Genomic DNA, 24,917 nt, shown 5'->3' with positions numbered 1-24,917 from the left:
GTGATTGAAAAAATCTGCCTCTTCCCTCACTCTGCGGAGGCCGTCCGGAATTTTGTCGCCTCAAGATTGAAGGTCCGGTCTGGACAATCATGACTAAATATATATCAATAAGCCTGTTTTGTTAAAAAAAAAAAAAATGGTCGCAGTAATGCATCAGTGCAAAAGTAACTAGTCGATCACATAGGTAAAAAAAAATAAAGCTCGTTTCCAAGCCATCGCACCTTTAAAATATGTTTTCGTGAGAGGGAACGCTGAAGATGGGTTAAGGTTGAACTTGTACTCATGGGTGTGCAAGACTCCCAGATGACCTTCACACACATCAGGGACGTGTTGCCAAAGACGGGGGTGGGGGGTCGGGGGGGTAGTCTTTCATATGGAAGCAACAACAATACAGACACACGCACACAGAACAGTAAAAAAAAAAAAAAAGGTCGAGCGGCTCCATCTCCATCCTCGGCGCCTCCTTCTTTTGAAATGCTGATCGTTCCTCCTCCCTCGGCGTCATCACTCTGCTACCTTCTTTTTTTTTTTTTTTTAAATGTGGCGGAGTCATCCATTCCATTAATTCTCCTCCTGCTGGCCTCCCCAGGTTAGAAAGAGGCGGACCCCCAAACAACCCCCTCCCCAAACCTCCCTGGAAGATGCAAGGCAAAGGGGGGCCACAGTGGCGGCCATGGCAGGGGTATTTGTCATGCTCCCGCCCGTGCCCCCCCCCCCCAGCCCTCCCCACCCAAGGGCCTTTGTTGTCCCCCACATCCCAACTTGCTGGCTAAGCAAAGGGCCTTTCACATTTCATTAACATTTGAACCGGCTTTGCATTTTTGTGGACATTTGTCACCCGCTCTAGAAAAAGTATTAAAACCATTTTTTTTATTTTGAACACACTTTACATCACAGGTGAAAAAAAAAAAAACTGAGTTTACCAGAATTTTTTGTTTGTAGAACCAGTGTGACGGCCACTATACACCATAGAAGGACGAAGGCCCACATTAGATTTGGAATTTTCCCTCATTATAGAGTTCCACAATGTAGTATAGAAAGGTTCCACGCACAAATAATTGTTTTATTTATTATTTAGAGTGCACATTTATTGTTCAAATATATTGCTTTTTTTAAAAAAATCAATTAACGTATTTTCCACACTGTAAGGCGCACCTCCAATGAATGGCATATTTTAAAACTTTTACCATGTATAAGGCGCACCAGATTATAAACGCACATAGAATTGACACTACAGTAGAGGCTGGAGTTATGTTATGCATCCATTAGATGGGCTGCGCTAAAGGCTAAATATTGATCCATGTATAAGGCGCACCTGATTATAAGACGCACTGTCAGCTTTTGAGGAAATTAAAAGCTCTTAGGTGCGCCTTGTAGTGCGGAAAATACGGTAAATCAAATCGGCAGTTATGTAATAAGGAAAAGAGCATATTAGCGCTGTGAAATTGCAAATTGTTGGCTCATTTGCATCCAACGACGCCCGGGAGTACATGGACCTCAATGATATTCAACCTCTGCGCGCTAGACTCGCGTTTGAAGTCAGCGCAACAGCGGCGCGCTTTCCTTGGCGCCGCTCGAAGGGGGCACCACTTAAGTCGAGGTCACACGCGGAGGTGTTGTAATGCTTCGGGCTGGGCATAACTGAGGGCAATCCACTTAAAGTGAACCACGGACCACCCCTTAACCCCCCCCCCCCCCGCCATTTCGTCTCATCCCCACCAAGACACCCTGAGCATCACACGTGTGATTGGGGAGGACGAAATGGGCCCTCTGCGGTGCTTGGCGAGAGTGAAAGTCATGAAGGTAGAAGGGGGGGGGGGGTTGGAGGTTGGTTTGGTGTGTGTTTACACCGACTCCCAAGGAGATCTCCGCCGGGGGGGGGAATGAAATAATGCGGGTGGAATCAAAAGAAAGACACATAATAATAAGGAAACTTTTTTTTTTTTTTGGGGGGGGGTGGTTATTTACCAATGGCTCAGCTGGTAAAGCACTGACCTCACAGTTCTGAGGTCCCGAGTTCAATCCCGGACCCGCCTGTGTGGAGTTTGCATGTTCTCCCTGTGCCTGCGTGGGTTTTTTCTGGGCACTCCGGTTTTCCTCCCACATCCCAAAAACAAGCAACATTACTTGGACACCCAAAATTGCCCCTAAGTGTGATTGTGAGTGCGGCTGTTTGTCTCTGTGTGCCCTGCGATTGGCTGGCAACCAGTTCAGGGTGTACCCCGCCTCCTGCTTGTTGACAGCTGGGATAGGCTCCGGCACTCCCCGTGACCCTCGTGAGGTTAAGCGGTGAAGAAAATGGATGGATGGATGGATGGGTGGGTGGATGTTCACCAATTCAATTGATTTCTTTGAATGTTCGAGTCAAGTCCACAGGGGCAACGGTGCGTTCGAGGGCATGCGTACCTGCAGTGATTTCCAAAATCGTCTTCCTTGCTTTACCGCATTTCATCTTTAACATCCATGTTGTATTGCAGATTTTTGATATTAGTTACTCGGCAGGGGGGTGAATAACTTGAAATTTTTTGGAATCGACGCTAACGTTATTTTTAAGATGGGCGTTCGTACTGTATGTAGCGCGTTTTGCATCATATATTAGCATTGAGCTAACTGTCGTTCGTTACAGGAAATTATTTGATATGTTTGAACATTTTGGTCTTTAAATGTATGTTTCAACTTGTCAGAGAGTGATAACAAAAGCATATTTAGATCAGTTATGATTGTGTAATAGGTAAAATGTCAAAAATCATGGCAGTCTCTTTGCATCGAGGGCTTCCATTTTTTACGGGCAATGTCGTCGTATAGCAGCGTAATCAATTCAAAAAGTCAATTCAGTCGCAACGTCATCACCGGCGCTAGTTTGTGTGAGTGCGTTCAGTTTTTGCAGTTCTGCCAGATGCTTCAGTTCTCTCTTTTTCGCCAAACATCCTTTCTTCAAACCGAGTCGTCAGCTTTGTGGTTTTCAGCCAACTCGCGATATGATTTCGCCGTGACTACTTAGCTTAAATATGGAGTATTTCTACCCATAATTCCAGTGTATATTTAAAAAAAAAATCTGACTGACTGCTTTAGCCAGCAACTTTCCTCCGCTTCTATCATTCCTCCGACTCACTTGATACCTTCAAGAGACTTTGGAAAAGGGAACTTTGTCGAGTCTGAGAGAATGGAAACTCGGAATACATCAGAGAAAGCTTCCACTGCAAACCGTCGCATGTCAACGCGGAGTGTTTTATGAGTCAGGGAAGGTGGGATTGAATTCCATTCTTCATCCATTCCAGCCTTCCTGCGCTTTATACTCAGCTGTGTCGGTTGCATCGCTTGTGACTTCAACGTCATGTGCACAAAGTGAAGATTTGAGCTTTTCTTTTGCGTGTCTTTTATCATTAAACGTCACTTTGATTCTCTGTACATGGTCTTTATTTTTCTCCGGTTTCCTCGCCTGGCCCTTCTTGTCGTTCTTGATGGAATCGGCCACGTCTGGTCACACGTGAACTTCCTGACGGCCGACGGGAGGCCGTTGCGATAACTGCGCTCTCCTTCCTCCGGGTTAGCATCCATAGCAATTTTTCCTCTTCGATACGCTGAGCGATGGTGTCGGAGGAATGAAGCACGAGCCTAATGATCATTGGGGAGATGGGCACCTCGGACTCAAGGCCGCGGTGTGCGGAAGATTACAAGCAATACAATAAGCCCCCCCCACCACCACCACCCCCACACCCCCACCCCACCCGCTGAGGTATTTCCAGAATGCCGCCGGGGCTTGATGGATTTACGAGCGGGCCGCACTTTGGTAAACACCGACGGTGGGCAGCTTTGTCCTCGTCCGATGTGATGCGGTGAAGGTCCCCTCATAAAAAATGGGAAAACCGGGTTACGGTCACCAGACAGTTGGGGGGGGGGCGCTCAACAATAAAAGGGCTTTACGGGCAGATATAGGCCGCCATGCCGTAAATGCAGGAATCGGCTGTTGGAGGGACATTAAAGGAATAATGACAGGGAGCAGTTCTCTTAAGATCCCTGAAGCCACTAAGAGGGTCTTTTTAGAAAAGACATATGGGAAATTATGTCAAAGAGGTCCGTATGGCTGCTTAAGTGCAGTCCAGGTGTTTTTTTTCCTCCCCCCCTTTATCATCAACGCGCCGAGCGGATTGACAGAACGAGTTGCAAGTGGCGGCGTGTCCGTCGATAGGTGCAGCTTGTTCTCACGTCGGACCGTCGGGGACCCTCGTCACGCGTGGGCACAGCTGTTGGGCTTGGCCACAACACAAAAATCAGCTGTGTAAACAAACGCGTACAGTGCACGCACCAAAAAAACAACACATACTGACAGTCCCAGGTAGATTTTTAAGTAAATATTCATCTTAGCGTGTCCGCAAAGACGTTTACAAACAATAAGGAATGCAGTGATGCGGATGCTAGCAATTGTTGCGTCCGCGCTAATTACTAAATCCAACGTTATAATGCAGCCGAGAGATTTACACAAGTAAAAATGATGGCAGCCTTAAAATGCACACATTTAAAACTGAACTCAAAGTGGCTGTTTTTTGTTTTTTGTTTTTTTTTAAATGACACCTTTATCAATTCCATCTAAACTTTGATAACGCTTTCCAGAAAATGGAGGACGTGCCCGGACGTGTTAAGGACTCACGTTGGCATGCAAGGCGCCCTCGCAACCAAAACAGCGATGGCGGACTGCAGTGTTGTTTTAGCATCTGTGCTTGCACTGGATCCACAGTTCGTTTGTTCTTTCCATTGTCAGTTGGCAACGAAAAGGAAAAACTTCAAAAGTTTTTTTTTTTTTTTTAATGTCCCAAGTTGAAGACTATTGAGGTGTTGTGCCACTGTCTAAATCAGATAAATAACTGGATGAGCCAAATTTTTCAACTAAATCACAACAAAACTGAGACAATTGTTTTTGGCAATAAAGAAAAGAGCATTGCTTTTAGTAAACACCAAAGACCAAGTCCAAAACCTTGGTGTTTCTGATTGATTCCGACCTGACTTTCAACATATCAAATCGATCACAAAAACTGCCTTCTACCATCTGAAAAACATATCTAGAGTCAAGTCTTGTATGTGTCAAGCAGACCAGGAAAAGCTCAGCCATGCTTTTATCTCAAGTAGACTTGACTATTGTAATGGTCTTCTGACTGGACTCCACAAAAAGAGTATCAAACAGCTGCAGCTCATTCAGAATGGTTAGGGTTAGGGTTCATTTTACCGGTCCACATGTGGTATTTCGTGTGGACATGATTGAGTTGAAACAGTTGCGATTGGACAAAAAGCGCTGAAAGCATATTTTCCATATCAAATATGCTGTAATACATGAAACCGATTTCAATCAGGCCTTTTTACATTCTTAACATAATCCGGGTTGAGGGATCGTTGTTGTGGTCCGGACTGATCGTGGTGGCTAAAAAGCAGGCGTCGAGTTTCCTGAGCCACGTTGCTTTCGGATAAACGTGCAAAACTGAATACTTTCTCCACAACCGCCATCTTCTCACCTGGCGTGGCTAATACAGTGTTTACTACGTATGTCAGCCTTTACAAAGGCGTTCCTGCTTTTACTGGGTCATTCGCATGTAAACATATCCCCAGACGTTCCCCAATAAATGTTCCGACTTCATTCCAGCCCGTTGAAAACGACTTCCCGTGCTGCGTTTCTCTCCTGATCTCCCCCCGCTGAGCTGCTTTATTAGGTTGCTGTGAAGATTTAGAGGAGCTAGTAGGCTTTGCCAGGGCTTGCCCCGGCGTCTTTAGCGCCGGGGCCTTAGCCATCTGCAGGCACATGTGCCGGACAGCTCAGAGGGAGGTGTGACGTGAGGGGCCCCGTGTCCGTGTCGTCGCCACCGAAGCGGACAGGAAGTTTAAAATGAGTTCCCCTTTGCGTCTGGCCTTATCTTGCCACGAGACGGCGTTTAGCTCGACCTGTTCCCGGGCGAGTCGGCTCACCTGATGACTGAAACGCTCGTCTGGTTTTGTTCGATTCAATTTGGACATCCGCTCCAATAAGGTGATGCCAAGTCTGTCCAGAATGTGCTGAAGATCTGTCCTCTCTTCCGGTTGTTCTCTTTTTATCACGCACAATAATCCAAATGACGTAACGACCCATTGTTTGTTTTAACCTGACGGCTCCTCTCCTCGGCGGAGGAATGGTTTAAGGACCGCTCTTTACTGCTCCTTGGCACCCCTGATTGGCTTGAAGAAAAGCAGCAAGAGGGAGCAGTAAAAATAGTTTGACACCCTCAAGGTCCAGCCAGCAATCTCCTTTCCACTCTTGCCCATAAAACTCTTTGAATCCTCTTCTAAAATCCCACCGCCGCCCCCCCCCTCCCCCCTTCTCTCTCCACCCCCTGCCTTACACTCATTTTCAGCTTTGCTCCAGATCGCTTGCATAACCGCCTTTTTTAAAAAATTTTTTTGCTGCGAGTTTCCGATTTGTGATGGGTCCTTTAATCGGGACCATCGCGTCGCTCGAATTTTCTGCGCCACTTTCCAGCCACGCAACCGAGGCTGACCTCTGAATATCAAGTCAGCAGATCAAGACTTTAATCTCAATCCATCAGACTTTGCTTTAAACCAAAATAGCCTCTTCGGCTTCTTAGGCATGATACTTATTGAGGCCGGACCAAGACCGACCTACCTGGACTGCAGTGATAACACCAGTTGAACCTCTTGTGACCCCCTTTTCTCCATTTTGCAATTACACAGTCGTGAAGATGTAATATAGTCCGGGGACCACCTTGATGGTGACACATCTTTCATGTTAAATGGACCCGGTGCCGCCGATGGGTCACCGTTTGACATGAAACTCGCATGCATCCGTTTTGAAGAAAGTTCTAGAACATCGATCGTCGGTGCAGTTCTCCACCAGTTGCGACTTCACAAGACACATGAAAACCCGCATGGAGTTAGCTAAAAACAAAACAAAACATGAAGGACGCCAAGATGCTGAGGAATATGATTTTCTGGTCTGATGAGACCAAGATAGAACTTTTTGCCCTTAATTCTAAGCGCTATGTTTGGAAAAAACTGGACACCGGTCATCACCTGTCCAGCTACCAAATTCCGTATGTTTTTGACATACTTGGTGAAATAAAAACGATTCTGATTCTAAATTCAGTCCCGACAGTGAAGCAGGATGACTGGTTGCAATCCTGGATGAAAACTTTCCCCAGAACACTCAGCACCTCGGTCTGGCCCAAAGGTCTTCCAAGAAGACAAAGACCCTCAGCGCACAGCTAAAATAACAAAGGAGTGGCTTCAGAACAAATGAAGTGACTATTCTTGAATGGCCCAGCCAGAGTCCCGACTTAAACCCAATTGAGCAACTCTAGGGAGACTTAAAAATGGCTGCCCACCGATGTTCACCATCCGACCTGACAGAACTGGAGAGAAACTGCAACGAGGAATAGCAGAGAATCACAAACCAAGGCGTGAATAACTTGTTGCATGGGCTGTGTTAGCCCAAAAGGATAAGCAGGGTTGATTAAAACACGGATTATCAAGTGAAAATCATAAAATATCAAAATACCGTTCTTAGTTCTGAAAAAGTAACTCGAAACATACGTTTTCAGGACCAATTTCAATGAAGTGACAGTTTGAGGAGATCTCAGGGTTTCCGCAAGTTTCTTTCCACGCTTGTGGAGCACGGAAACAGAACACTGCTTCCCTTTGTTTGGTTGCGGTTGGAGGAACAGTCAGTAAAACTGCACCCGATGACCCGAGGGCTCTGGGAGTCTCAAACAGAACGAAAAGGCCCTGAATATATTTAGATCCAAGACCATTTACAGCTTCGTAGAACAACGGCAAAGATTTTAAACCTCACGGGGAAGCCAGAGGAGAGACTTTTGGACTGGTGTGATATGGTCCAGTTTTGTGGTACCATTAAGAATGCAAGCTGAATTCAATAGAAGAATTTACGTTCTGTCGGATAGCAAGCCAACATCCTGAATTAGCTCCCCCCCCCCCCCCGCCCCAACCCATGATTTCCCACTGTATCTAGACTGCTCAAACATTTCTATAGGTTTAATCCTCTCAGCCCCCCCCCCCCCCAACTTCACAATAACCGCGATGCTCATCTGTTTTCCCTCGGCTCGCGCCGGTCTATCGCGGTGCGCGGGATGAACCCTCTCAACGCCGCTCACAGAAATCTGCATCTCCCGACAGCAATTAGCACAACCGCTAACAGTGTCGAGGAATGCGCCGCCGCGCTATCAGTGCAGGTGAGGGGAGGGGGGCAACTCAGTAAATGCGCACTGTGCTCTTATCACAAAGGGTAAACACAGCCTGGGCCTGCATTAAATAAAGTGTCACGGGGGGGGGGCGTCGGCCCCACTCATACACACCACGCCTTCCACGCAGATAATCCCACTCCAAAGTGCTGTTGGTGAGAGCCAGCTGTGGTCCGGGGGAGGGAAGCGGGGGCCGGGGGGCGGCCATTGTTGCGGTAATAAGATAGGTAACAGCTTGAATCAATCAAACTGATAAAACTCAATTTTTTAAAAACATCCCAGGTGTACAGTCTCCATGAATAAAAACATCAACATCGGCTTGTCCCGTTAGGGGTCGCCACAGCGTGTCATCTTAGACGAACGCAGATTTGTTTGGCGCAGTTTTCACGCCGGATGCCCTTCTTGACGCAACCCCGATAGTAGGTAGCCGGGGAGAGAAGCTTACAGCACCCGGTATTCCCAGGCGGTCGGTCTCCCGTCCAAGTACTAACCAGGAACCAAACCCGCTTAGCTTCCGAGGTCTGACGAGATCGGGCGTTCTCAGGGTAGCATCCCCGTAAGTGTAGAAATATGTGTATAATGAGTATAATATCAGATGTAGTGTAACATAGTGTGAAACCGTGTACAGCGCCAAATCCCAGACAGCAACTGTAGTGTTTGCGTCACATGACACAGATCAATGTTATGTTCTCAATGGGGTGGTGATTGGGAAAATGTTTTCATCCATTTTTGGGGAAATCTGCCACAGGAAGGCATCAAAAATCGAGAAGAACGCGAAGTAAACCAGGAAGTAGACGCGAGGTGGGACGTCTAAGAAACTGCGGGAGAATTTTGACGGGATTCCTGTCGGCGGACATATATAAATATCACGGACGCGTTCGGGCGCCATGTCCGACGGGGATTTCACCCGCGTCCCCGATGCCGTAACCACAGCAAAGGTATTATAACGGCGACTGTTTGACCCCTGATGGGATTATTTCCGTGGTGCCATTATCTCCTACGGGAACAAGTGCCGGTCCAGACCCGAACAAAGGAAATTAATCTTTGCACGTTGATCGCTCTGGCACGAGCCTCACGTTTGCATAACAAGTAGATATGACGCCGTACGGAATGCCGGAACGTCCACGGCGGAGATCTGGGACGTGGCGGTAAACAGCTGGATTTGACCGCGGCTGTAATTATTGTAAGGATTAAAAAAAAAAACTCTAGCGTCGGTCACCTTGACTATGGATGCTAAATGCTCGCCTTGGGGGGATGGGGGGGGGGGGGCCGGAGTCAGGCGCCTGGCACTCAACGAAAAAAAAAAAAAAAGTGTAATGGTGTTGCATTGAGTGTTCAAGGTGGGAAACAGTTGAATAATGGTGAGACGAGAGAGCGAGCCCGGAGAGGCGAATCCAAGTCATCCAGTTGGGTCACCAGGAGGTGAGGCTGCCTACTTGCCCGGGGTTCAGCAAAAGTTCAGCTGCATAGCATTAGGGAAATGAGGGACGGGGGGGGGTGATGAGAGGATGGTTGGGAAGTGGGGGGGGGGGGCAGGGTCAAATGAGATGGAAGGAGGGTACCAGGATGGGAAATATGTTTCAAAGTGAAAACAGCGCATGTTTTTTTTTTTTTTTTTGAAGTTAAAGCGGGGCTGGAAAAGGAGGCCGCTCGCGCCGCGGAGCCCGTCTCGGGATGGTCTGACGCGCGGAACGGGTTAAACGGAGGAGGCGCCACGGATGAAAGCGGGGGCAGTGATGGGGAGGGATGGAGGAGGGGGGGGGGCGGAGCCTCAGCCCTCAGCTGCTGCGCCTCGTCACATTGCTGCGGAACATGATCGCGGCGACACGCTCCACCCGTGCGGGGCTCGATCGGTGAACGCGCGCGGACGCCAAGCGGCGAGCTTTTGCTGAGGAATCCGCAGGCAAGCGGCGGGGAGCACCGGGGACGCCGGTTTCGGATCGACTTGCTGTGTTGCGGGCTCGGTGGACGAGGCTTTTGAAGGGACGAAGGCGGACTGTTTAAAAAAAAAAAAAAAAAGCTGCAGTCGGACGGGATCCCCTCGTTCGTAGACTGACTGGTTCGCGTGCGCTTTCCGCTTTGGGATTTAAACCGGCGCATTCGTGTTTTTTTTTTCGCCTCCTCCTTTTTTTCAGGTCTCCCCTGCAGCATGCAGATTGTATTAAATGTCCTCCACTAGCTTCACATCCCGTTAAAAAAAAAAAAAAAAACGGCATGGCACATTGTGAAATGGATCTATCACTTTTGCTGTGATCCGGTTTTGCTGCTCTCTGTTCCTACCTCGGCTGCTCTAGTTTGAATTTTTTTTTTTATTTTTATTTTTTCGTGTGAGTAGGGGTGGGGGGGGGGTGTCACGACCGCCCGTTTTTGTTGTTTTTGGCCCGTATGATGTACGAAAGTGTGGACGTAGTGGGACTGAACCCCAGCCCGAACCCCTTTTTGATGATGGATTACTACAACCAGAGCAGAGGGTGTCTGCTCCCGGAGAAAGGTCTGGTGCCCGGGGGCCCTCACCCGTACAGCTCGTCCGTCAGGAACCAGCACTGGAACGGCTCCAATCACTGTAGGTAACCCTCTCGCGTCCACCGAAATGGTGTGGATTACATTTCACGTGGTGGGCGTTTTTTAATCTAGAGCCCTTTTAATTTTTTTTTTTCCAGACATTTACACAAATGCAGCCTTTGTCACTAATCCGGACTTTCATATGATGCATTATACAGTAAATACTTGACCCAGTTTCTTGCATCCCACGTCGGGCTTTTTTTCTCCCCCTTTTCCCTCTTTCTAGGGCCACAAGGCTTTTTGCACCCCCCCCCCTCCTGAAATATGCACTTAATACAAACACAGTTCTTCTGCACTGCATGCCGACTTTAATTAGATGAAACCGTTCCTGGCGGTCTGCAACGTTCTGGTCAGCTATGTGGCCTAAAGTCTCAATTTCCGAGCCGTCCTACGGGTTTCACATGTCCTAAAGACACCCTTGGGTCCCCAAAGAAAAAAACCCCCAAAACACCCTTCTAAAAGTATTTAACGCACAAACTTTTTACGTTTTGTGCTTAGTGTAGTAGTTTTATTGGGTCCTGGCGACATGTTTTTTTTTTGTGTGCTTAATGAAACCGAATGTGCAGCTGCAATCGAGTTTTATTGCTAAGAAAAAGTTTTTTTTTTTTTTTTTTGGCAGCTCGGCAAAGCCTCGACCGTCGCAGGCCGGCCTTTAAGCGAGAGATAGCTCTGTTGTCTTTCACAGCTGAAGGAGTGTAAAAAAAAAAAAAAAAGGCAGGAATCTCCACAGGCTCTTAAGGGCCAATTTCCTCCTCGCCTCGAGACTTTAGAAGCACATGACAAAGGAATTTTTTTTTAAAAGGGGATTTCTGATGTGTTGTGGCAGCAATAAACCCCCCCCCCCCCCCCCCCCCCTGCGACCACTCTGCACACCACCGTCCCGGTATCTCGGGTGAAATCCCACCGCCGCCCGGCCTCGAAGTACGACAGCAGCTACGCCGCACGCTCGATTGTAATTATTGAATCGGCCCACTGGAGAGCTTTAGCGGCGGGATTGATTCGAAGCATGTGAGCCCGAGCGAGGCAGCGTTGGGGGGTTTTGGCCCAGGAAGGAGACCTCTGATCCCACATTGTTCAGCGTCGTAGCTTCTCCTCCTTTTGCCTCGCCGGTCCCGGGTGATAAAATATTTAGCGGCCGACCGGGGTGAGTGTGGAGAGCGGCGCCGCACGCACCGGTGTCGTCACGTGGCTGTGGGACTTATGAGATCATAAGGCCTGGAAAACAAAACGGCGTGTTTCTGTCTTCGCCGCTGCATCCTAAGCAGGAATTCTAAGCAGGCAGGTTCAAAAGCGTGAGACATTTCCCAAAACATCAGCTGGCATGCTGTTTTTTCTTTATTCCCCCCCCCCCTTTTTTTTTTTTCAATTTTTTTTTAAAAGCCCAAGCTTAAAATACCACGTTGTCTCTTGGTAATGTTATGTTTCGTGCACGGGATTCAAACGCTCGTTTTGTTTTAATTGTTGGGATTCATTTTGAAGCCTCCGCGAGCCTCCTGCGTGATTTTGTGCGATACACTTTTCCATTTTAGTTGGTATGGTAACCATTGCATATTTGGAGATAATATAAACTGAATCCTCCTTTTAGTAAAACAAAAAATATATACATATATATTTATATACTGCAATATATTCCGATTGGGTTCTTTCTATATAGGAGATGTCAATATTATTATAATATAGTACTTAATTGATGGTGCGGGCAGCGTAGGATCGATTCCCGCTCAGTGTCGACATCTGACTGGCGCCCAGTTCGGGGTGTAGTCTGCCTTTCGCCAGAAGCTAGCCGGGATAGGCTCCGGCTTTCCCGTGACCCTTGTGAGGACAAGCGGTTTGGATAATGACGTGACGTAATTGTACAACCCCAATATGTATTACAAGTTGAATCTATTCCAAAGCCGCTCGTCATCACTTGAGTCTTGAGGTTAAGTGTGGGTTTGAAATTTTCCCTGCGGTCTTATTTTGTAAAACAGTCGTTATGCGAGAGTAGTACGATCGCCCCGTCTTGTGCCTCTTAATTTAGACTGACAAGAAACCGGCATGTTTGAAGAAAAGAAAAGTGAAAGAACCACTGACAGAACTTGTGAGGTGTCAATCGTCTGTCGCCTCGGGCCTTGGGTCACTGATTGGTTGACTTTCATTTGGCCCGCTGGTTTCGTGTACATCAAATTAGATGCACGTGCCAGATGGATTCTTCTCCCCCCGAAACCAGATCATATTACCGTCGAGCTACCACAATGACCATTTTCACAAATTTGACAAAAAATATTAAATTTAGGCGGCACAGTGGCTCGGCTGGTAAAGCGTTGGCCTCACAGTTCTGAGGACCCTGGTTCAATCCCGGACCCGCCTGTGTGGAGTTTGCATGTTCTTCCCGTACCTGCGTGGGTTTCCTCCGGGCAATCCTGTTTCCTCCCCCATCCCAAAAACATGCAAGATTAATTGGACACTCTAAATTGCCCATAGGTGTGATCGTGAGTGCGGCTGTTTGTCTCGATGTGAGTCGTGACTGGCCGGCAACCAGTTCAGGGTGTAGTCCGCCCTTTACCTGAAGCTAGCTGGGATACCGCAACCCTTGTGAGGATAAGCAGCTTGGATAATGACATGACATATTTATATTTAAGATCGCACATACTTTGTATGCAAACAACGTGCAATCACTGGCCTTCTTGCTGGGCTCATGAAAACCAAAAATGACCAGCTAGTCTTGAAACCAACACTGACGTGTCTTATTTCTAGCATTTGTAGTGACCAAAAGCGCAACATTTTTATATTTATAGTCAATTGTGAAGTTCTGTTCAAAACAGAATAAGTCACGAGTATGTTGGGAGATAGGCAAACCGCTAATTTTGCCCATGTAACGAAAAGGCTCTGGTCTAGCAGATTAGATGCCCCGTCAAAAACCTTCCAGCAATTACGGACTCACGCATGAAAGAATGTGCGTGGCCTTGTTCACATGACTGTCACACTCGCAAATGGGCTGGGGGGGGGGGGGTACGAAGGAAAAGAGGGATTGCTCGATGGGCCCAGAGCCCGTCAGGCTTCCCCCGCTTTGTCGTCTTTCAGTCGGACATTTTCCTTGGAAAACTGATGGTTTTTCCTTCAAAAGTCACTTTTAATGTCGTCAGACGAGGAGGTAGAAAAGTGCGGGTGTCGCATTTAGACTTGGCTAACAGATTAGTGTTAGCTGTGCAAACAAACTGTGAAAATCAGCCCCCCCCCCCCCCGCGTTTCAGATTATTTGCCAGTTGCTAACAACTGTGGATAAACTCTCAGCTCTTGACATTGATGAGAATTTTGCCATCCTAAACATCCGGACTAAAGGGTCATTTCATATTTACAATACTACGCTTTGATTTTTTTTTTTTTCCTCCCCCCGCATTAATCCACTTAAGGGTCTCTTGGCAAAGCAGCTTTCTACATCGGTAAAATTCCAATCTGTGACTTTCTGTTGACACGAAGCTGTAAAATCCCGCAAAATGAATATTCGAAACTGCAGCGTTAGTCCTTGGGGCCTTGCGGGTTTTCTTTACGTCCGTTTTGCGGGGAGTGGCTCGTGGGAGTTCCCCAGATGTTGTCGATGGGTGGGTGTCACAATGTAGAAATGGCAATGAGACAAGGTCCTCTATTCTTCCAGGGGAGGGAAGCGCCGGACAGGCCCCTTATTGTGCCACATGCCCTCGCCCCCTTTCCACCCGGTGGCGACAGTGATTTAGTTGGCCCAAACGCCTGCCGTGCCAAAGGCTCTTGACGGAACGAGAGCGCGAGTTCAAGTTCTGTCCACAGAAGCACACCTACTTTTCACCTTCGGGTGAACGTCAATAATCTATTTTTTGTCGTCAAGGTATGTTTATAATAGCCAAAGGTTGAAGGGAGTTCAACCGCTCTCGCCCCGTAAAGGCCGTGGGGCGACATTTCACAACCTGCCATCACTCGCTCCTGAAACAACACCTTGTCACCAACCTTCAAGACGCTTGTTGCACTTTAAAATGAGACGTCGCCTTTATTAAAAAAAAAAAAAAAAAAAGCTTATGCGGCAGGAATACCGTGTTTGTGATCTATCATTTAGCGTATCGTGCAGTGAATAGAATTTGTTCTCTCCTAGCACCCTTCTGATGAAAAAAATGAATCAATCGATTTACTGAATATGCGGCACGGTGGATCAGCTGGTAAAAGCAGTTCTGCGGTCCCGGGTTCAATCCCAGACCCGCCTGGTGGAGTTTGCATGGGTTTTCTCCGGGCACTCTGGTTTCCTCGCACATGCCAAAAACGTGCAACATTAATTGGACACTCTAAATTGCCCATAGGTGTGATCATGAGCGCGGCTATTTGTCTCTATGTGCCCCGTGGTCGGCTGGCAACCAGTTCAGGGTGTGCCTCGCCTCCTGCCCGTTGATAGCTGGGATAGGCTCCAGCACTCCCCGCGAACCTTGTGAGGATAAGCGACAAAGAAAATGGACGGATGGATTTACTGAATAGGGGAAAAAAAACCATTAAAGGCACAGGACATGCTGAGTCCCTCGACACGCCCACCAGCTAACGTTTAGCCAGTTAGCAGCGAGTCGCTAATGCAAAACCACCTATCTCAGCTGACCTCTGGCGAAAGGCGGACCACGCCCAGAACTGGTTGCCAGTCAGTCGCAGAGCATGCAGTATAGACAAGGACAACCATTCGCACTCAGAATCACTTCGTCTCTGAGTTGGAACTGATCCTGCGTCTATCACCACACCGTAAGCACCACCGATGCAAAAACATTGTTTATCTTATTTGATGGTAATATCATTAGAATAATAATTGATTGCGATTACTATTATCTGGTACTTTCGGGGTGGTAGTGAGTAGTGGTTTGCACTACTTCCTCACAGTTGAGCTCCTCTGTGTTTGAAACTTAAAATCTCTTCTCAGGCCTTCCCGTGCGGTTTGTTTGTTCTCGCCATGCTCGTGCGAATTTTCCGAGAACTCCGTCTTCTTCCTCCAAAATCGTGCATGTCATATTTACTGATGTCTCTGGAATATTCCCGTGGAAATCTTTTTCTTTTTGCCTATTTTCCCCCGGAATTTAACGGCGATCCGTCCAGGATGTACCTCGCCTGTCTTGTCCAAGCCGACCTGGCCTCACCTCAGTCTGAATGGGTAGATAATACTTTCACGCTGTCGTTGTTGTACGGTTGTGCTTCTCCTTCTTTAGTTTCACACTAAATCCCCAAACAGGACTTTGTGTCCTCTGCAAAGACCACTTTTTAAGGACCACGGCAGAGCAAGGAATCCAGGCGGCGTCGCCGATCCATCAGTTGTTGTGAAAACAACACCGTAATCTCGCTTTCGATAATTACTTTTCGCCCCGCGTCCGCCCGTGCCGCGAGCGGGAGGCTGAGCTTCAAGTGGGGGGACGGGTGGGTTGCGCCCTTTAAAATATTCATAGCTTCTTCATTTAAATCAATTCGCAGCGTGGGTGCAGCCAAGCGTCAACTGTCAGAAATGGAGCTGGCCCCGTTGTAATCACTTCTTTACTTATCTCTACAGATGGCTTGTTCGCAACGCGCCGTGCATGGCTAGGTGCTCTTCCCCCCCCCCCCCCCCGCACCGACGGAGGCTTCTCTCCATCCCATCTCGACATCTCCCATCTCCATGTTTCATAGCCACCTCCTCATAATGGAACACATATAAATTCATCCGGCTATTAAACCCGGTGCATTCATCACCGCAGAATTCATCCACGAGGCATTTTCATTCCCAGAGGGTCTCTGTTCGTGAGCTCGCTTTATCTTTCCCTCCCACCTACGGTCAAATTTGCAACACGCCAGCCTTAAGCGAGGCACTCATTGTCACTATTAATCCTTAAATGCACACCTGCTCTGTTTTTCCCAAATGTTTTTTTTTTTTTTTTGACTGTATGAATTGATTTATTGGTCGGGAGAAAGTCTTTCATGTTCTAAGAAGGAGCCCCTTGGAGGTGAGGCTTTTTGAAATGGTTGGCCAAAACATTTTTGTACATGTGGGCACTTTTTGGTTTTTGCTATCCACGGTCTGGTTATGGGGAGAACTGAATCTGTTAGACTGTGGTACTGCATGCACAAGTCCGGCATGGCGGAGAAATATGTTAGAATAGTGCAGGACATGTGTGAGGACAGCAGAACAGCGTTGAAATGTGCCGTAGGTGTGTCAGAAGAATTTAAGGTGGAGGTGGGACTGCATCAGGGATCCGCCCTGAGCCCCTTCCTGTTTGCTGTAGTATTGGATAAGCTGACAGATGAGGTTAGACTGGATTCCCTTTGGACTATGATGTTCGCAGATGATATTGTGATCGGCAGGGAGCAGGTGGAGGAACAATTCGAAAGATGGAGGTAAGGAGAGGATTGAAGATTAGCCGAAGTAAAACAGAATATATGTGCGTGAATGAGAGGGGTGGAGGGGGAAGAGTGAAGCTACGGGGAGAAGAGATAGCAAGGGTGGACGACTTCAAATACTCGGGGTCAATAATACAGAGCAATGGAGAGTATGGCAAGGAAGTGAAGAAATGGGCCCAAGCGGGGTGGAACAGTTGGCGGAAGGTGACTGGTGTTCTACGTGCCAGAAGAGTCTCCGCTGGGATGAAGGGCAAATTAGAGACGGTGGCACCGAAGAAACAACAGGAAGAAGACCTTGAGGTAGCAGAAATGAAGATGTTGAGGTTCTCGCTCTCACGATCACGTCGTCACTGAGTGGGAACCGATCCTGCGTCTATCACCACACCATCAGCACCACCAATGCGAACCCAATGTTTATCGTATTTGATGGGAATATCACTAGAATAATAATTGATTGTGATTACTATTATCTGGTACTTTTTGGGTGGTGGTGAGTAGTAGTTAGCAGTACTTCCTCACAGTTCAGCTCCTCTGCATTTGAAACTTAAAATCTCTTCTCAGGCCTTCCCGTGCAGTTTGGTTGTTCTCGCCAGCAGGTTTGATAGGATTAGAAATGAGCTCATTAGAGGGACAGCTAAAGTTGGATGTTTTGGAGACAAGGTTCGAGAGAGCAGACTTCGACGGTTTGGACATGTCCAGAGGCAAGAGAGAGTGAATAAATTGGGAGAAGGGCGGTGAGGATGAGAGCGAGAGGAAGACCAAAGAAAAGGTTGATGAATGTGGTGAGGGAGGACATGAAGACTGTGGGTGTTAGTGAGGAAGATGCACGAGAGAGGCTTAGATGGAAAAAGATGACACGCTGCGGCGACTTCCTAATCGTGACAAGCCGAAAGGAAAAGAAGAAGAAGACCATTCCCCTTCGCCCCCTGTTTTTATTGATAAGGTCCAATATTTGGTCACACCGGTCAGCGTCGCGTGACTGAGTTATCACCTCCTTCGTGGGCATACCTTCGTTTAATTGCCACAATGGAATGCCATCCTGTTTGGGGAAGCGGGGAAGCCAAGAAAATAGGCTGGAGCTCAGCGTGCTAAAAATACTCAAGCCCCGGCAGTCCTTGTGCTGTCTGGGCAGAAAATAGCGCCGCGTTACTGCCGTCTCAGTCAGTCAGCAGGCGAAAGAGACCAAACACCGTGGCGCTCGCTCGCGCCTTGTGTCTTTTGTTAGAATGAAAAGAGCATATGGGATTACTCAAACCTTAATCTTTATTTGTGCAACAAACCAGCAAGGCCCCCCCCCCCACCCTTTGGTACAATAGTGGTTTTGATTAGCTAGCATTCCTGCCTCTAAGATAGACAAGATAACTGCACTCTGCCAGATAATCTCATTACTGTCCTGATTTAGGCTGGCTATCGTAATATCTGGTCAAAGTGCTTTCGCGGAGGAAGACAAGGTCCTCCTTTTATGTTGATTTACGGAGCCTTTTTCCTGTAATGTAACTTTAGATATACATATTGTTTATCTTCATCTCTTTGGCTCCGCCACCCCAGCCCGACCCAGACCAGGCCGGCCCGGCTCGACTCAATCGAGATCCGTCCCCGCAAATGTCAACCCCCTTCCCGGTTCAATCATTTCATATTCATTACATGTACGTCTGGAGCTCGGCCTCCCGACATTTGACTCTCAAAGGCCCACCTGGGACCCAGATGAAATGGACTGCCAAAATGAGGAGACGGAAAGGAAAGAGCGCTTCGGCGCTCCGTGATGGATTGGGAGGTCCGTCGCGGGCGGAGGGGGCAGACGCCGTGGCCTTACAGGCTGCTTGTTGTTTGCCGTAGAAGTATTGCGTCAATGGTGAGGTGGCCTGGAGCTCGAGTACTCCGAACACATGTAGGGCAAGACGGGACACTGAAGGAGGGGGTGGGGCGGGTGGGGGTGGGGTTTGCTTTTATGAATAGAAGCACTTTCAGATAAGGCGACTCTTGTATCCAGCAGAAGCTTTTCATGTTGAGCCAAAAAGATAAATAGTTCATCTCAAAATATATATGTCTGAATTATTTTTTGGATTACTGCATGCCCAGTTGTTTTTTTTTGTTGTTGTTGTTGTCATGCAACCTCTAAATTCTTAATGTTGTTCTTTGTCGTCATACATGCACACCATACCGCTAACGACACTAGAGTGGGTCCGGTTTAGGCCGCATGTACAACGCGATAAGCTCGAAATGTATCGGAAATAATGTAGATATGTGCCTTTTAAGCGGTGGACCTGCTAGGTTTGTTTGTTTTCTCAACACTAAACATGTAATGTAATGTAATGTAAAAATGAAAAAAATCATCTGCTAGAAATTCAACTCGTTCAACCGCAAAACCCGACTACCGTCATTTTGACAAAAACAGGACCTCGCCTACTAGCAGTCTCCCTCTCGGGGTGTCGTCCGATTGTTGCATTGTGAGCCCGTGTGGACTTACGTCATTGGACTCGTCACTCAGAGCCTCAGACTTGTCTGCGCCCGTTATTTCTCGCTGCTAATGTAGCTTCGATTGTGCAAGCCTATAATATGGTAACTTTCTTTTGGGTCGCTTAAGGTTAGTTGGTTGACACAGACCAGGAGAGATGTCATGTCATTTCATTGTCCGAGCGGCTTATCCTCACAAGGGTAGCAGGAAAGCTGGAGCCTACGCCCTGAACTGGTCGCCAGTCAGTCCCAGGGCAGATATCGACACCATCACTGAGTGGGAATCGATCCCACGCTACCCCGCACCAAAGGCGGGCGTGTGTACCGCTACACAGTCAGTGACACAGGAGAGATGATACCAGGAATTTCTCGGTGAGATTGGTGTTCGCGATCCGGTCCAAAGATTCTAAGAGGAAGTCTTTGCCAGTGTTGGTCTGAAGGGTTCATTTGAGTTAAGGTTTAGTTGAAGAGACCGATTTGAGTACACTCACTTGTTTTTCAATTTTTATTGAAAGTGCATTATAGCATTTCGGTGTACGTTCAGGATAACGTGAAAACTGGACTTGTCTTTTTTTTTTGAACAGATGTTCCTGGAGTTATCTGTTTTGTGATGAAATGGCAACAGAAACCTCTTTGAAAGACTTTTTCCGTAAAAGTTGAATTTGTTCTACCTCAAATGAGCTTTCGAATTGCTCGATGAACATTAATATTGAATACGCTTGAAAATTAGATTAGGGGGAAAAAAAACTCATTTGACTTCATAAAGTGGAGACTTCTGCTTTTGCGTTTGTACCCGTCATTGCGATTATCACGTAAGTATTAATAGCGATTGAGGAGAAAAATATTCTCAAACTTTAGGGCTCTTTTCTGAATTTGATCAACGTACAAGTCAGTTAATATTTTGATATGATATCGCGATGTGAGAATAATGCCGCTTGGAGGCGTTTCCGTTGTCTACATGGTTGTCGCTCAATTTTGCAAACTAGTTGACTCGATTCCACGGCGCATTTCCACTACATTCCCCCTCAAAAGCGTCAACGCACGATTCCGGACTTCTGTACAATCAACCGAATTCTCAGCAATCCAATAATGGACTAAATGGGGACCCCCCCCCCCCCCATGAATCCAGCACATGCACACATTCGCTGTGGCTAAACAAACTGATTAAAAACATTTGTCCTGCTCCACCTTTTCCACATTTCTGGGAACCGTGCGCAGGGGCGCCGGCTGCAGTCTTACAATAGGGTTGGATTATCGCTGTCGGGACTGTCAGCACCTTTCAGCCGAAAGAAAACACAAGAGCGAGGACAGAGAGAGATCCCTGGCAGTTGGGAGGGCTGGCATTTTTAATTGATAATCTGTGGATATATAGTATATTTTTGGGTAAAAGCTGCAGTAAAAGTAGACGGGATTCATTTTTGAAACTTGGCCCGTTTCCCCACGGTCCCCAAGAGTGTTGGCATGGCGAGTCTGGTACAGAATGACCCAAATCCTCTCAAAGTATCTGCCGCCGTTTTTGCCCGTCCCTTTTTATAATGTCAAGATCAGACCCGAAAGCCCCTTATGAGTGCTGTCACTTCGGGAGTATTTATGACGTTCGTGTGTGGCCCAGTTTTCATGGGAAACCCCTCATTACCTTTAGCCTTCTGGAAACGAGGCCACGTGGCTACCGGTGGCTGGTAAAAAAGGGGGGCAGTCAAATATGCGAGCAGTCAGGCCTTTTATATCAAGAACTGTGCGTGCAGTGTGCATGGCTGCCCAAATGTGCGCCGTCTGGCTGCTGTGGCAAACTTGCTTCACTGATGTAAATTATAAATCGAATGTAATGCAGCGTTGATAAACCCAAGCGCACATTCCGCCTGCTATGCCACATTTTTTCTTTTCACCGTCAGACACTTTTACCTCTTCACCTGGCCACCCCTGTCTCCACTGCTCACCTCCGATCAAATTCCAAAACTACAAGCGCCTTGATGCCGGAAAAATCCACACACGGGCGCAGGCGCGCACTTGCCGGAGCCTTTCATGGCTCTAATCCCCCGACACCGGGAAGACATGCATGGGAATCCGAGTCAGACGACTTAAAAGGATGGAAGGACGGAGGAGTTCCCCCCCCCCCCGGCTCCCGCCATAAAGCCTGCTGGGATGCGCCGCGGGCTTGATGCATCCGACCCAACCTGCTTCCAGCGCTCAGTGGGAAACACCATCACAGACTCCCCTTGAGCCGGTCCGCTTCGGACTGTTTGATCTTATTGTGGAAGCAAGCGAGCTTGCCTGCTGCCTGGCAGGCGGCTCGAGAGCGAGGCCCTTGATGCCCGGGGTTGAAGAGGTGGAGTCGGCTTCAGTGGAGAGGCTTAATAACTGTATTAACATCAGTGGCTCCCTCAGGACTCGTGGGGAGGATTGGGGTGGGGGAGTTGGTTGGTTGGTCGCACTTAAAACTTGCTTTCCCCTCACTTCAATATGCTCTCCCGAGCATCTGCTTCCAGTTAAACGCATTTCCCTGCTTGAGCAACAAAGTAAAGCGTTTACAGATGTGCAATCCGGAATAGCACGCGTAGGCCGTCCTCACCTGCGCGTCCCTATTCATGACAGTCCCGTTTGTCCGCTGAATTATGCAACGGCAAACGGATGAATAAATGATGGACCCCCACTTAGCTTAATGGAGAGAGTTGTGCCCTCCAACCGGTTGTCGAACAAGTGGGTCACGATAAACGCCGCATAGTTGCCACGAGGCCGAGGGAAGGGACGGTCAACAGAGGCCAGCCGGGGTTAACCGGACCCTCGAGGTCCAAAGAGGAAGAGAGGGGGGTGGAAGGACGTGGAAGATTCCACACTGGTCTCACCTCAGCGCTGACTTGCAAGTTGCATGGGTCTTTTCCTTTCGGCTTGTCCCGTTGGGGGTCGCCACAGCGTGTCATTTTTTTCCATCTAGGCCTATCTCGTGCAACTTCCTCTCTAACACCCAACTGTCCTCATGTCCTCCCTCACCACATCCATCCATCTTTTCTTTGGTCTTCCTCCCGCTCTCTCTTCCTTGGCAGCTCCATCCTTGTCACCCTTCTACCAACATAGTCACTCTCTCGTCTCCGGACATGTCCAAACCATCAAAGTCTGCTCTCTCGAACCTCGTCTCCAAAACGTCCAACTTTAGCTGTCCCTCTAATGAGCTCATTTTTATTTCTATCAAACCTGCTGGCGAGAACAACCAAACTGCACGGGAAGGCCTGAGAAGAGATTTGAAGTTTCAAACGCACAGGAGCTCAACTGTGAGGAAGTAGTGCTAACCACTACTCACCACCACCCCGAAAGTACCGGATAATAGTAATCACAATCAATTATTATTCTAGTGATATTCCCATCAAATAAGATAAACATTGGTTTTGCATTGGTGGTGCTGATGGTGTGGTGATAGACGCAGGATCGGTTCCCACCCAGTGAAGACGTGATCGTGAGAGCGAGAACCTCAACATCTTCATTTCTGCTACCTCCAGTTCTGCTTCCTGTTGTTTCTTCAGTGCCACCGTCTCTAATTCGTACATCGTGGTCGGTCTCACCACTGTTTATAAACTTTTCCCTTCATCCTAGCGGAGACTCTTCTGTCACATAGAACACCAGACACCTTCCGCCAACATGTCCACCCCGCTTGGACCCGTTTCTTCACTTCCTTACCGCGCTCTCCATTGCTCTCTTTTGTTGACCCCGAGTATTTGAAGTCATCCACCGTCGCCGTCTCTTCTCCCTGAAGCTTCACTCCTCCTCCTCCTCCTCCTTCACGCACATATATTCTGTTTGACTTCGGCTAATCTTCATTCCTCTCCTTTTCAGTTCGTGCCTCCATCTTTCTAATTGTTCCTCCGCCTGCTGCCTGCTTTCACCGCAGATCACAATATCATCTGCGAACATCATAGTCCACGGGGATTCCAGTCTAACCTCATCTGTCACCCTATCCGTTACCACCGCAAGCAGGCCTTGGTGGCCCTGGGTGCCATCAGAGAATACGCAGTTTCAAAGATTTGAACATGTATACTGAAATAAGAATTACCTTGACTCAATTTGGTCACAAATGAACCGGTTCAGTTGAACAGCCGCTGTACTCGCAGGATGCCATGTCTTATTTTGTGGTTCTTGTTTGTGGATTTCATTGGTCGTCCACTCACTACAAGTCCCTGACATAGATAGATGAACGCCAGTTGGGAATCAGGCTATTGTACAGTCGCGTTACGAGATGGAGCCCTGGCCATTCATTGAGTTCACCGATGTAAATCAAAATCCCAAATAATACACCTGCTATATGTGCGAGTGATAAATGACGCGCGCGGCAGTGTCGGTAAACCTGCCATGTTTACGGCTCGGGCGGTATATCTGCTCGGGCTGAGGACGAAGCCACATCGGTGCGTTGAAATCGCACCAGGCATTCCTACCGAGTTGGGGGAATCTCTCTGACTTCCTGCGGAGTATTACCAGAGATGACTTCTGACGAAAACCAGTCGTCATGAGAAGGCTAGCATATCACAGAAAATTGTGTGTGTGTGTGTGTGTGTGTTTGAAATGATCAAATGGCTCCCTCCAGGCTACGCTGAAAAGGTCAGGGATTCATGCAGGAAATTGGTGTCTGCAGTAGCACAGACAACACACACAGACAGGAGGGGGGTTGGGAGCTTAACTTGTCCTTCATTAAATTCGAGTTACATCCTCCTCTTGATGACTCCGCTCGTCCCTCCCGCCCCACAGCCGTCGCTCCTTCGCTAGCTTTAGCCTTCCGTTGCGATTCGCGGCTAAATAATTTTAGCGTCTGAATCAGCGGCGACGGTGAAGACAAATGCGTCTGTTCCCGGCTTTTCTTCCCGCGCGCTGCCCAAATCTTTCAGTAAAGACCCCCCCCCCCCCGACACTGCACGGCGGACAGTGTGAGTCAATTGCGCGTCATCGGTCATCATTAGCGCGCGGGAGCGAGAGCGCGGCTGGCGGCGAAGGTGTCGCGGGGATCCTGACGGTTTTAGCCGCGGTTCAATATGCTGCAACCTCAGCCTGCACCAAACAACACGGTTGCGTGCAGTTTTGTGATTCTATAGTTCTAAAGGATTGTGTTGTTTCTATACCAGCAGCAATCCTATGGCAGCTAAATATAGCTAAAAGTGAGACAAAGGGTTCTTACATAATTTTTACATTAATTATTGCGTAACTTATTGGTATTTGTTTGACCGGAACCTCAGTTGTAAAAGTACAGGTTTAGGTGTTGACAGTTTGAGACACTTCAAATGTGACGTGACAACAGGAAGTGAATGGGGGAAATGCTTCTTTTCAAACAATACTTACATTGTT

General features: G+C 48.0%; 1 protein-coding gene across 9 annotated transcripts in view; it reads left to right on the top strand.

Annotated features, from left to right (window-relative positions):
- LOC133495178 (retinoic acid receptor alpha) overlaps positions 1-24,917 on the top strand; it is a 236,277-nt gene that overhangs the window by 164,743 nt on the left and 46,617 nt on the right. Inside the window, exon 1 of one of the 9 annotated variants that reach the window (XM_061809504.1) lies at positions 9,785-10,797. The exons of the other annotated variants lie outside the window; for them this stretch is intronic. Coding sequence (XP_061665488.1) covers positions 10,620-10,797 — 178 coding nt within the window. The 5' untranslated portion in view covers positions 9,785-10,619. Of the gene's footprint in view, positions 1-9,784; positions 10,798-24,917 lie in introns of those variants that run through there. 9 annotated transcript variants of the gene reach the window in all.

Source organism: Syngnathoides biaculeatus, chromosome 22 (genome assembly GCF_019802595.1).
Source record: "Syngnathoides biaculeatus isolate LvHL_M chromosome 22, ASM1980259v1, whole genome shotgun sequence".
Taxonomy (NCBI): domain Eukaryota; kingdom Metazoa; phylum Chordata; class Actinopteri; order Syngnathiformes; family Syngnathidae; genus Syngnathoides; species Syngnathoides biaculeatus.
Note: the sequence above shows the minus strand (reverse complement) of the source record. Positions and strands in the feature narration are given on the sequence as shown.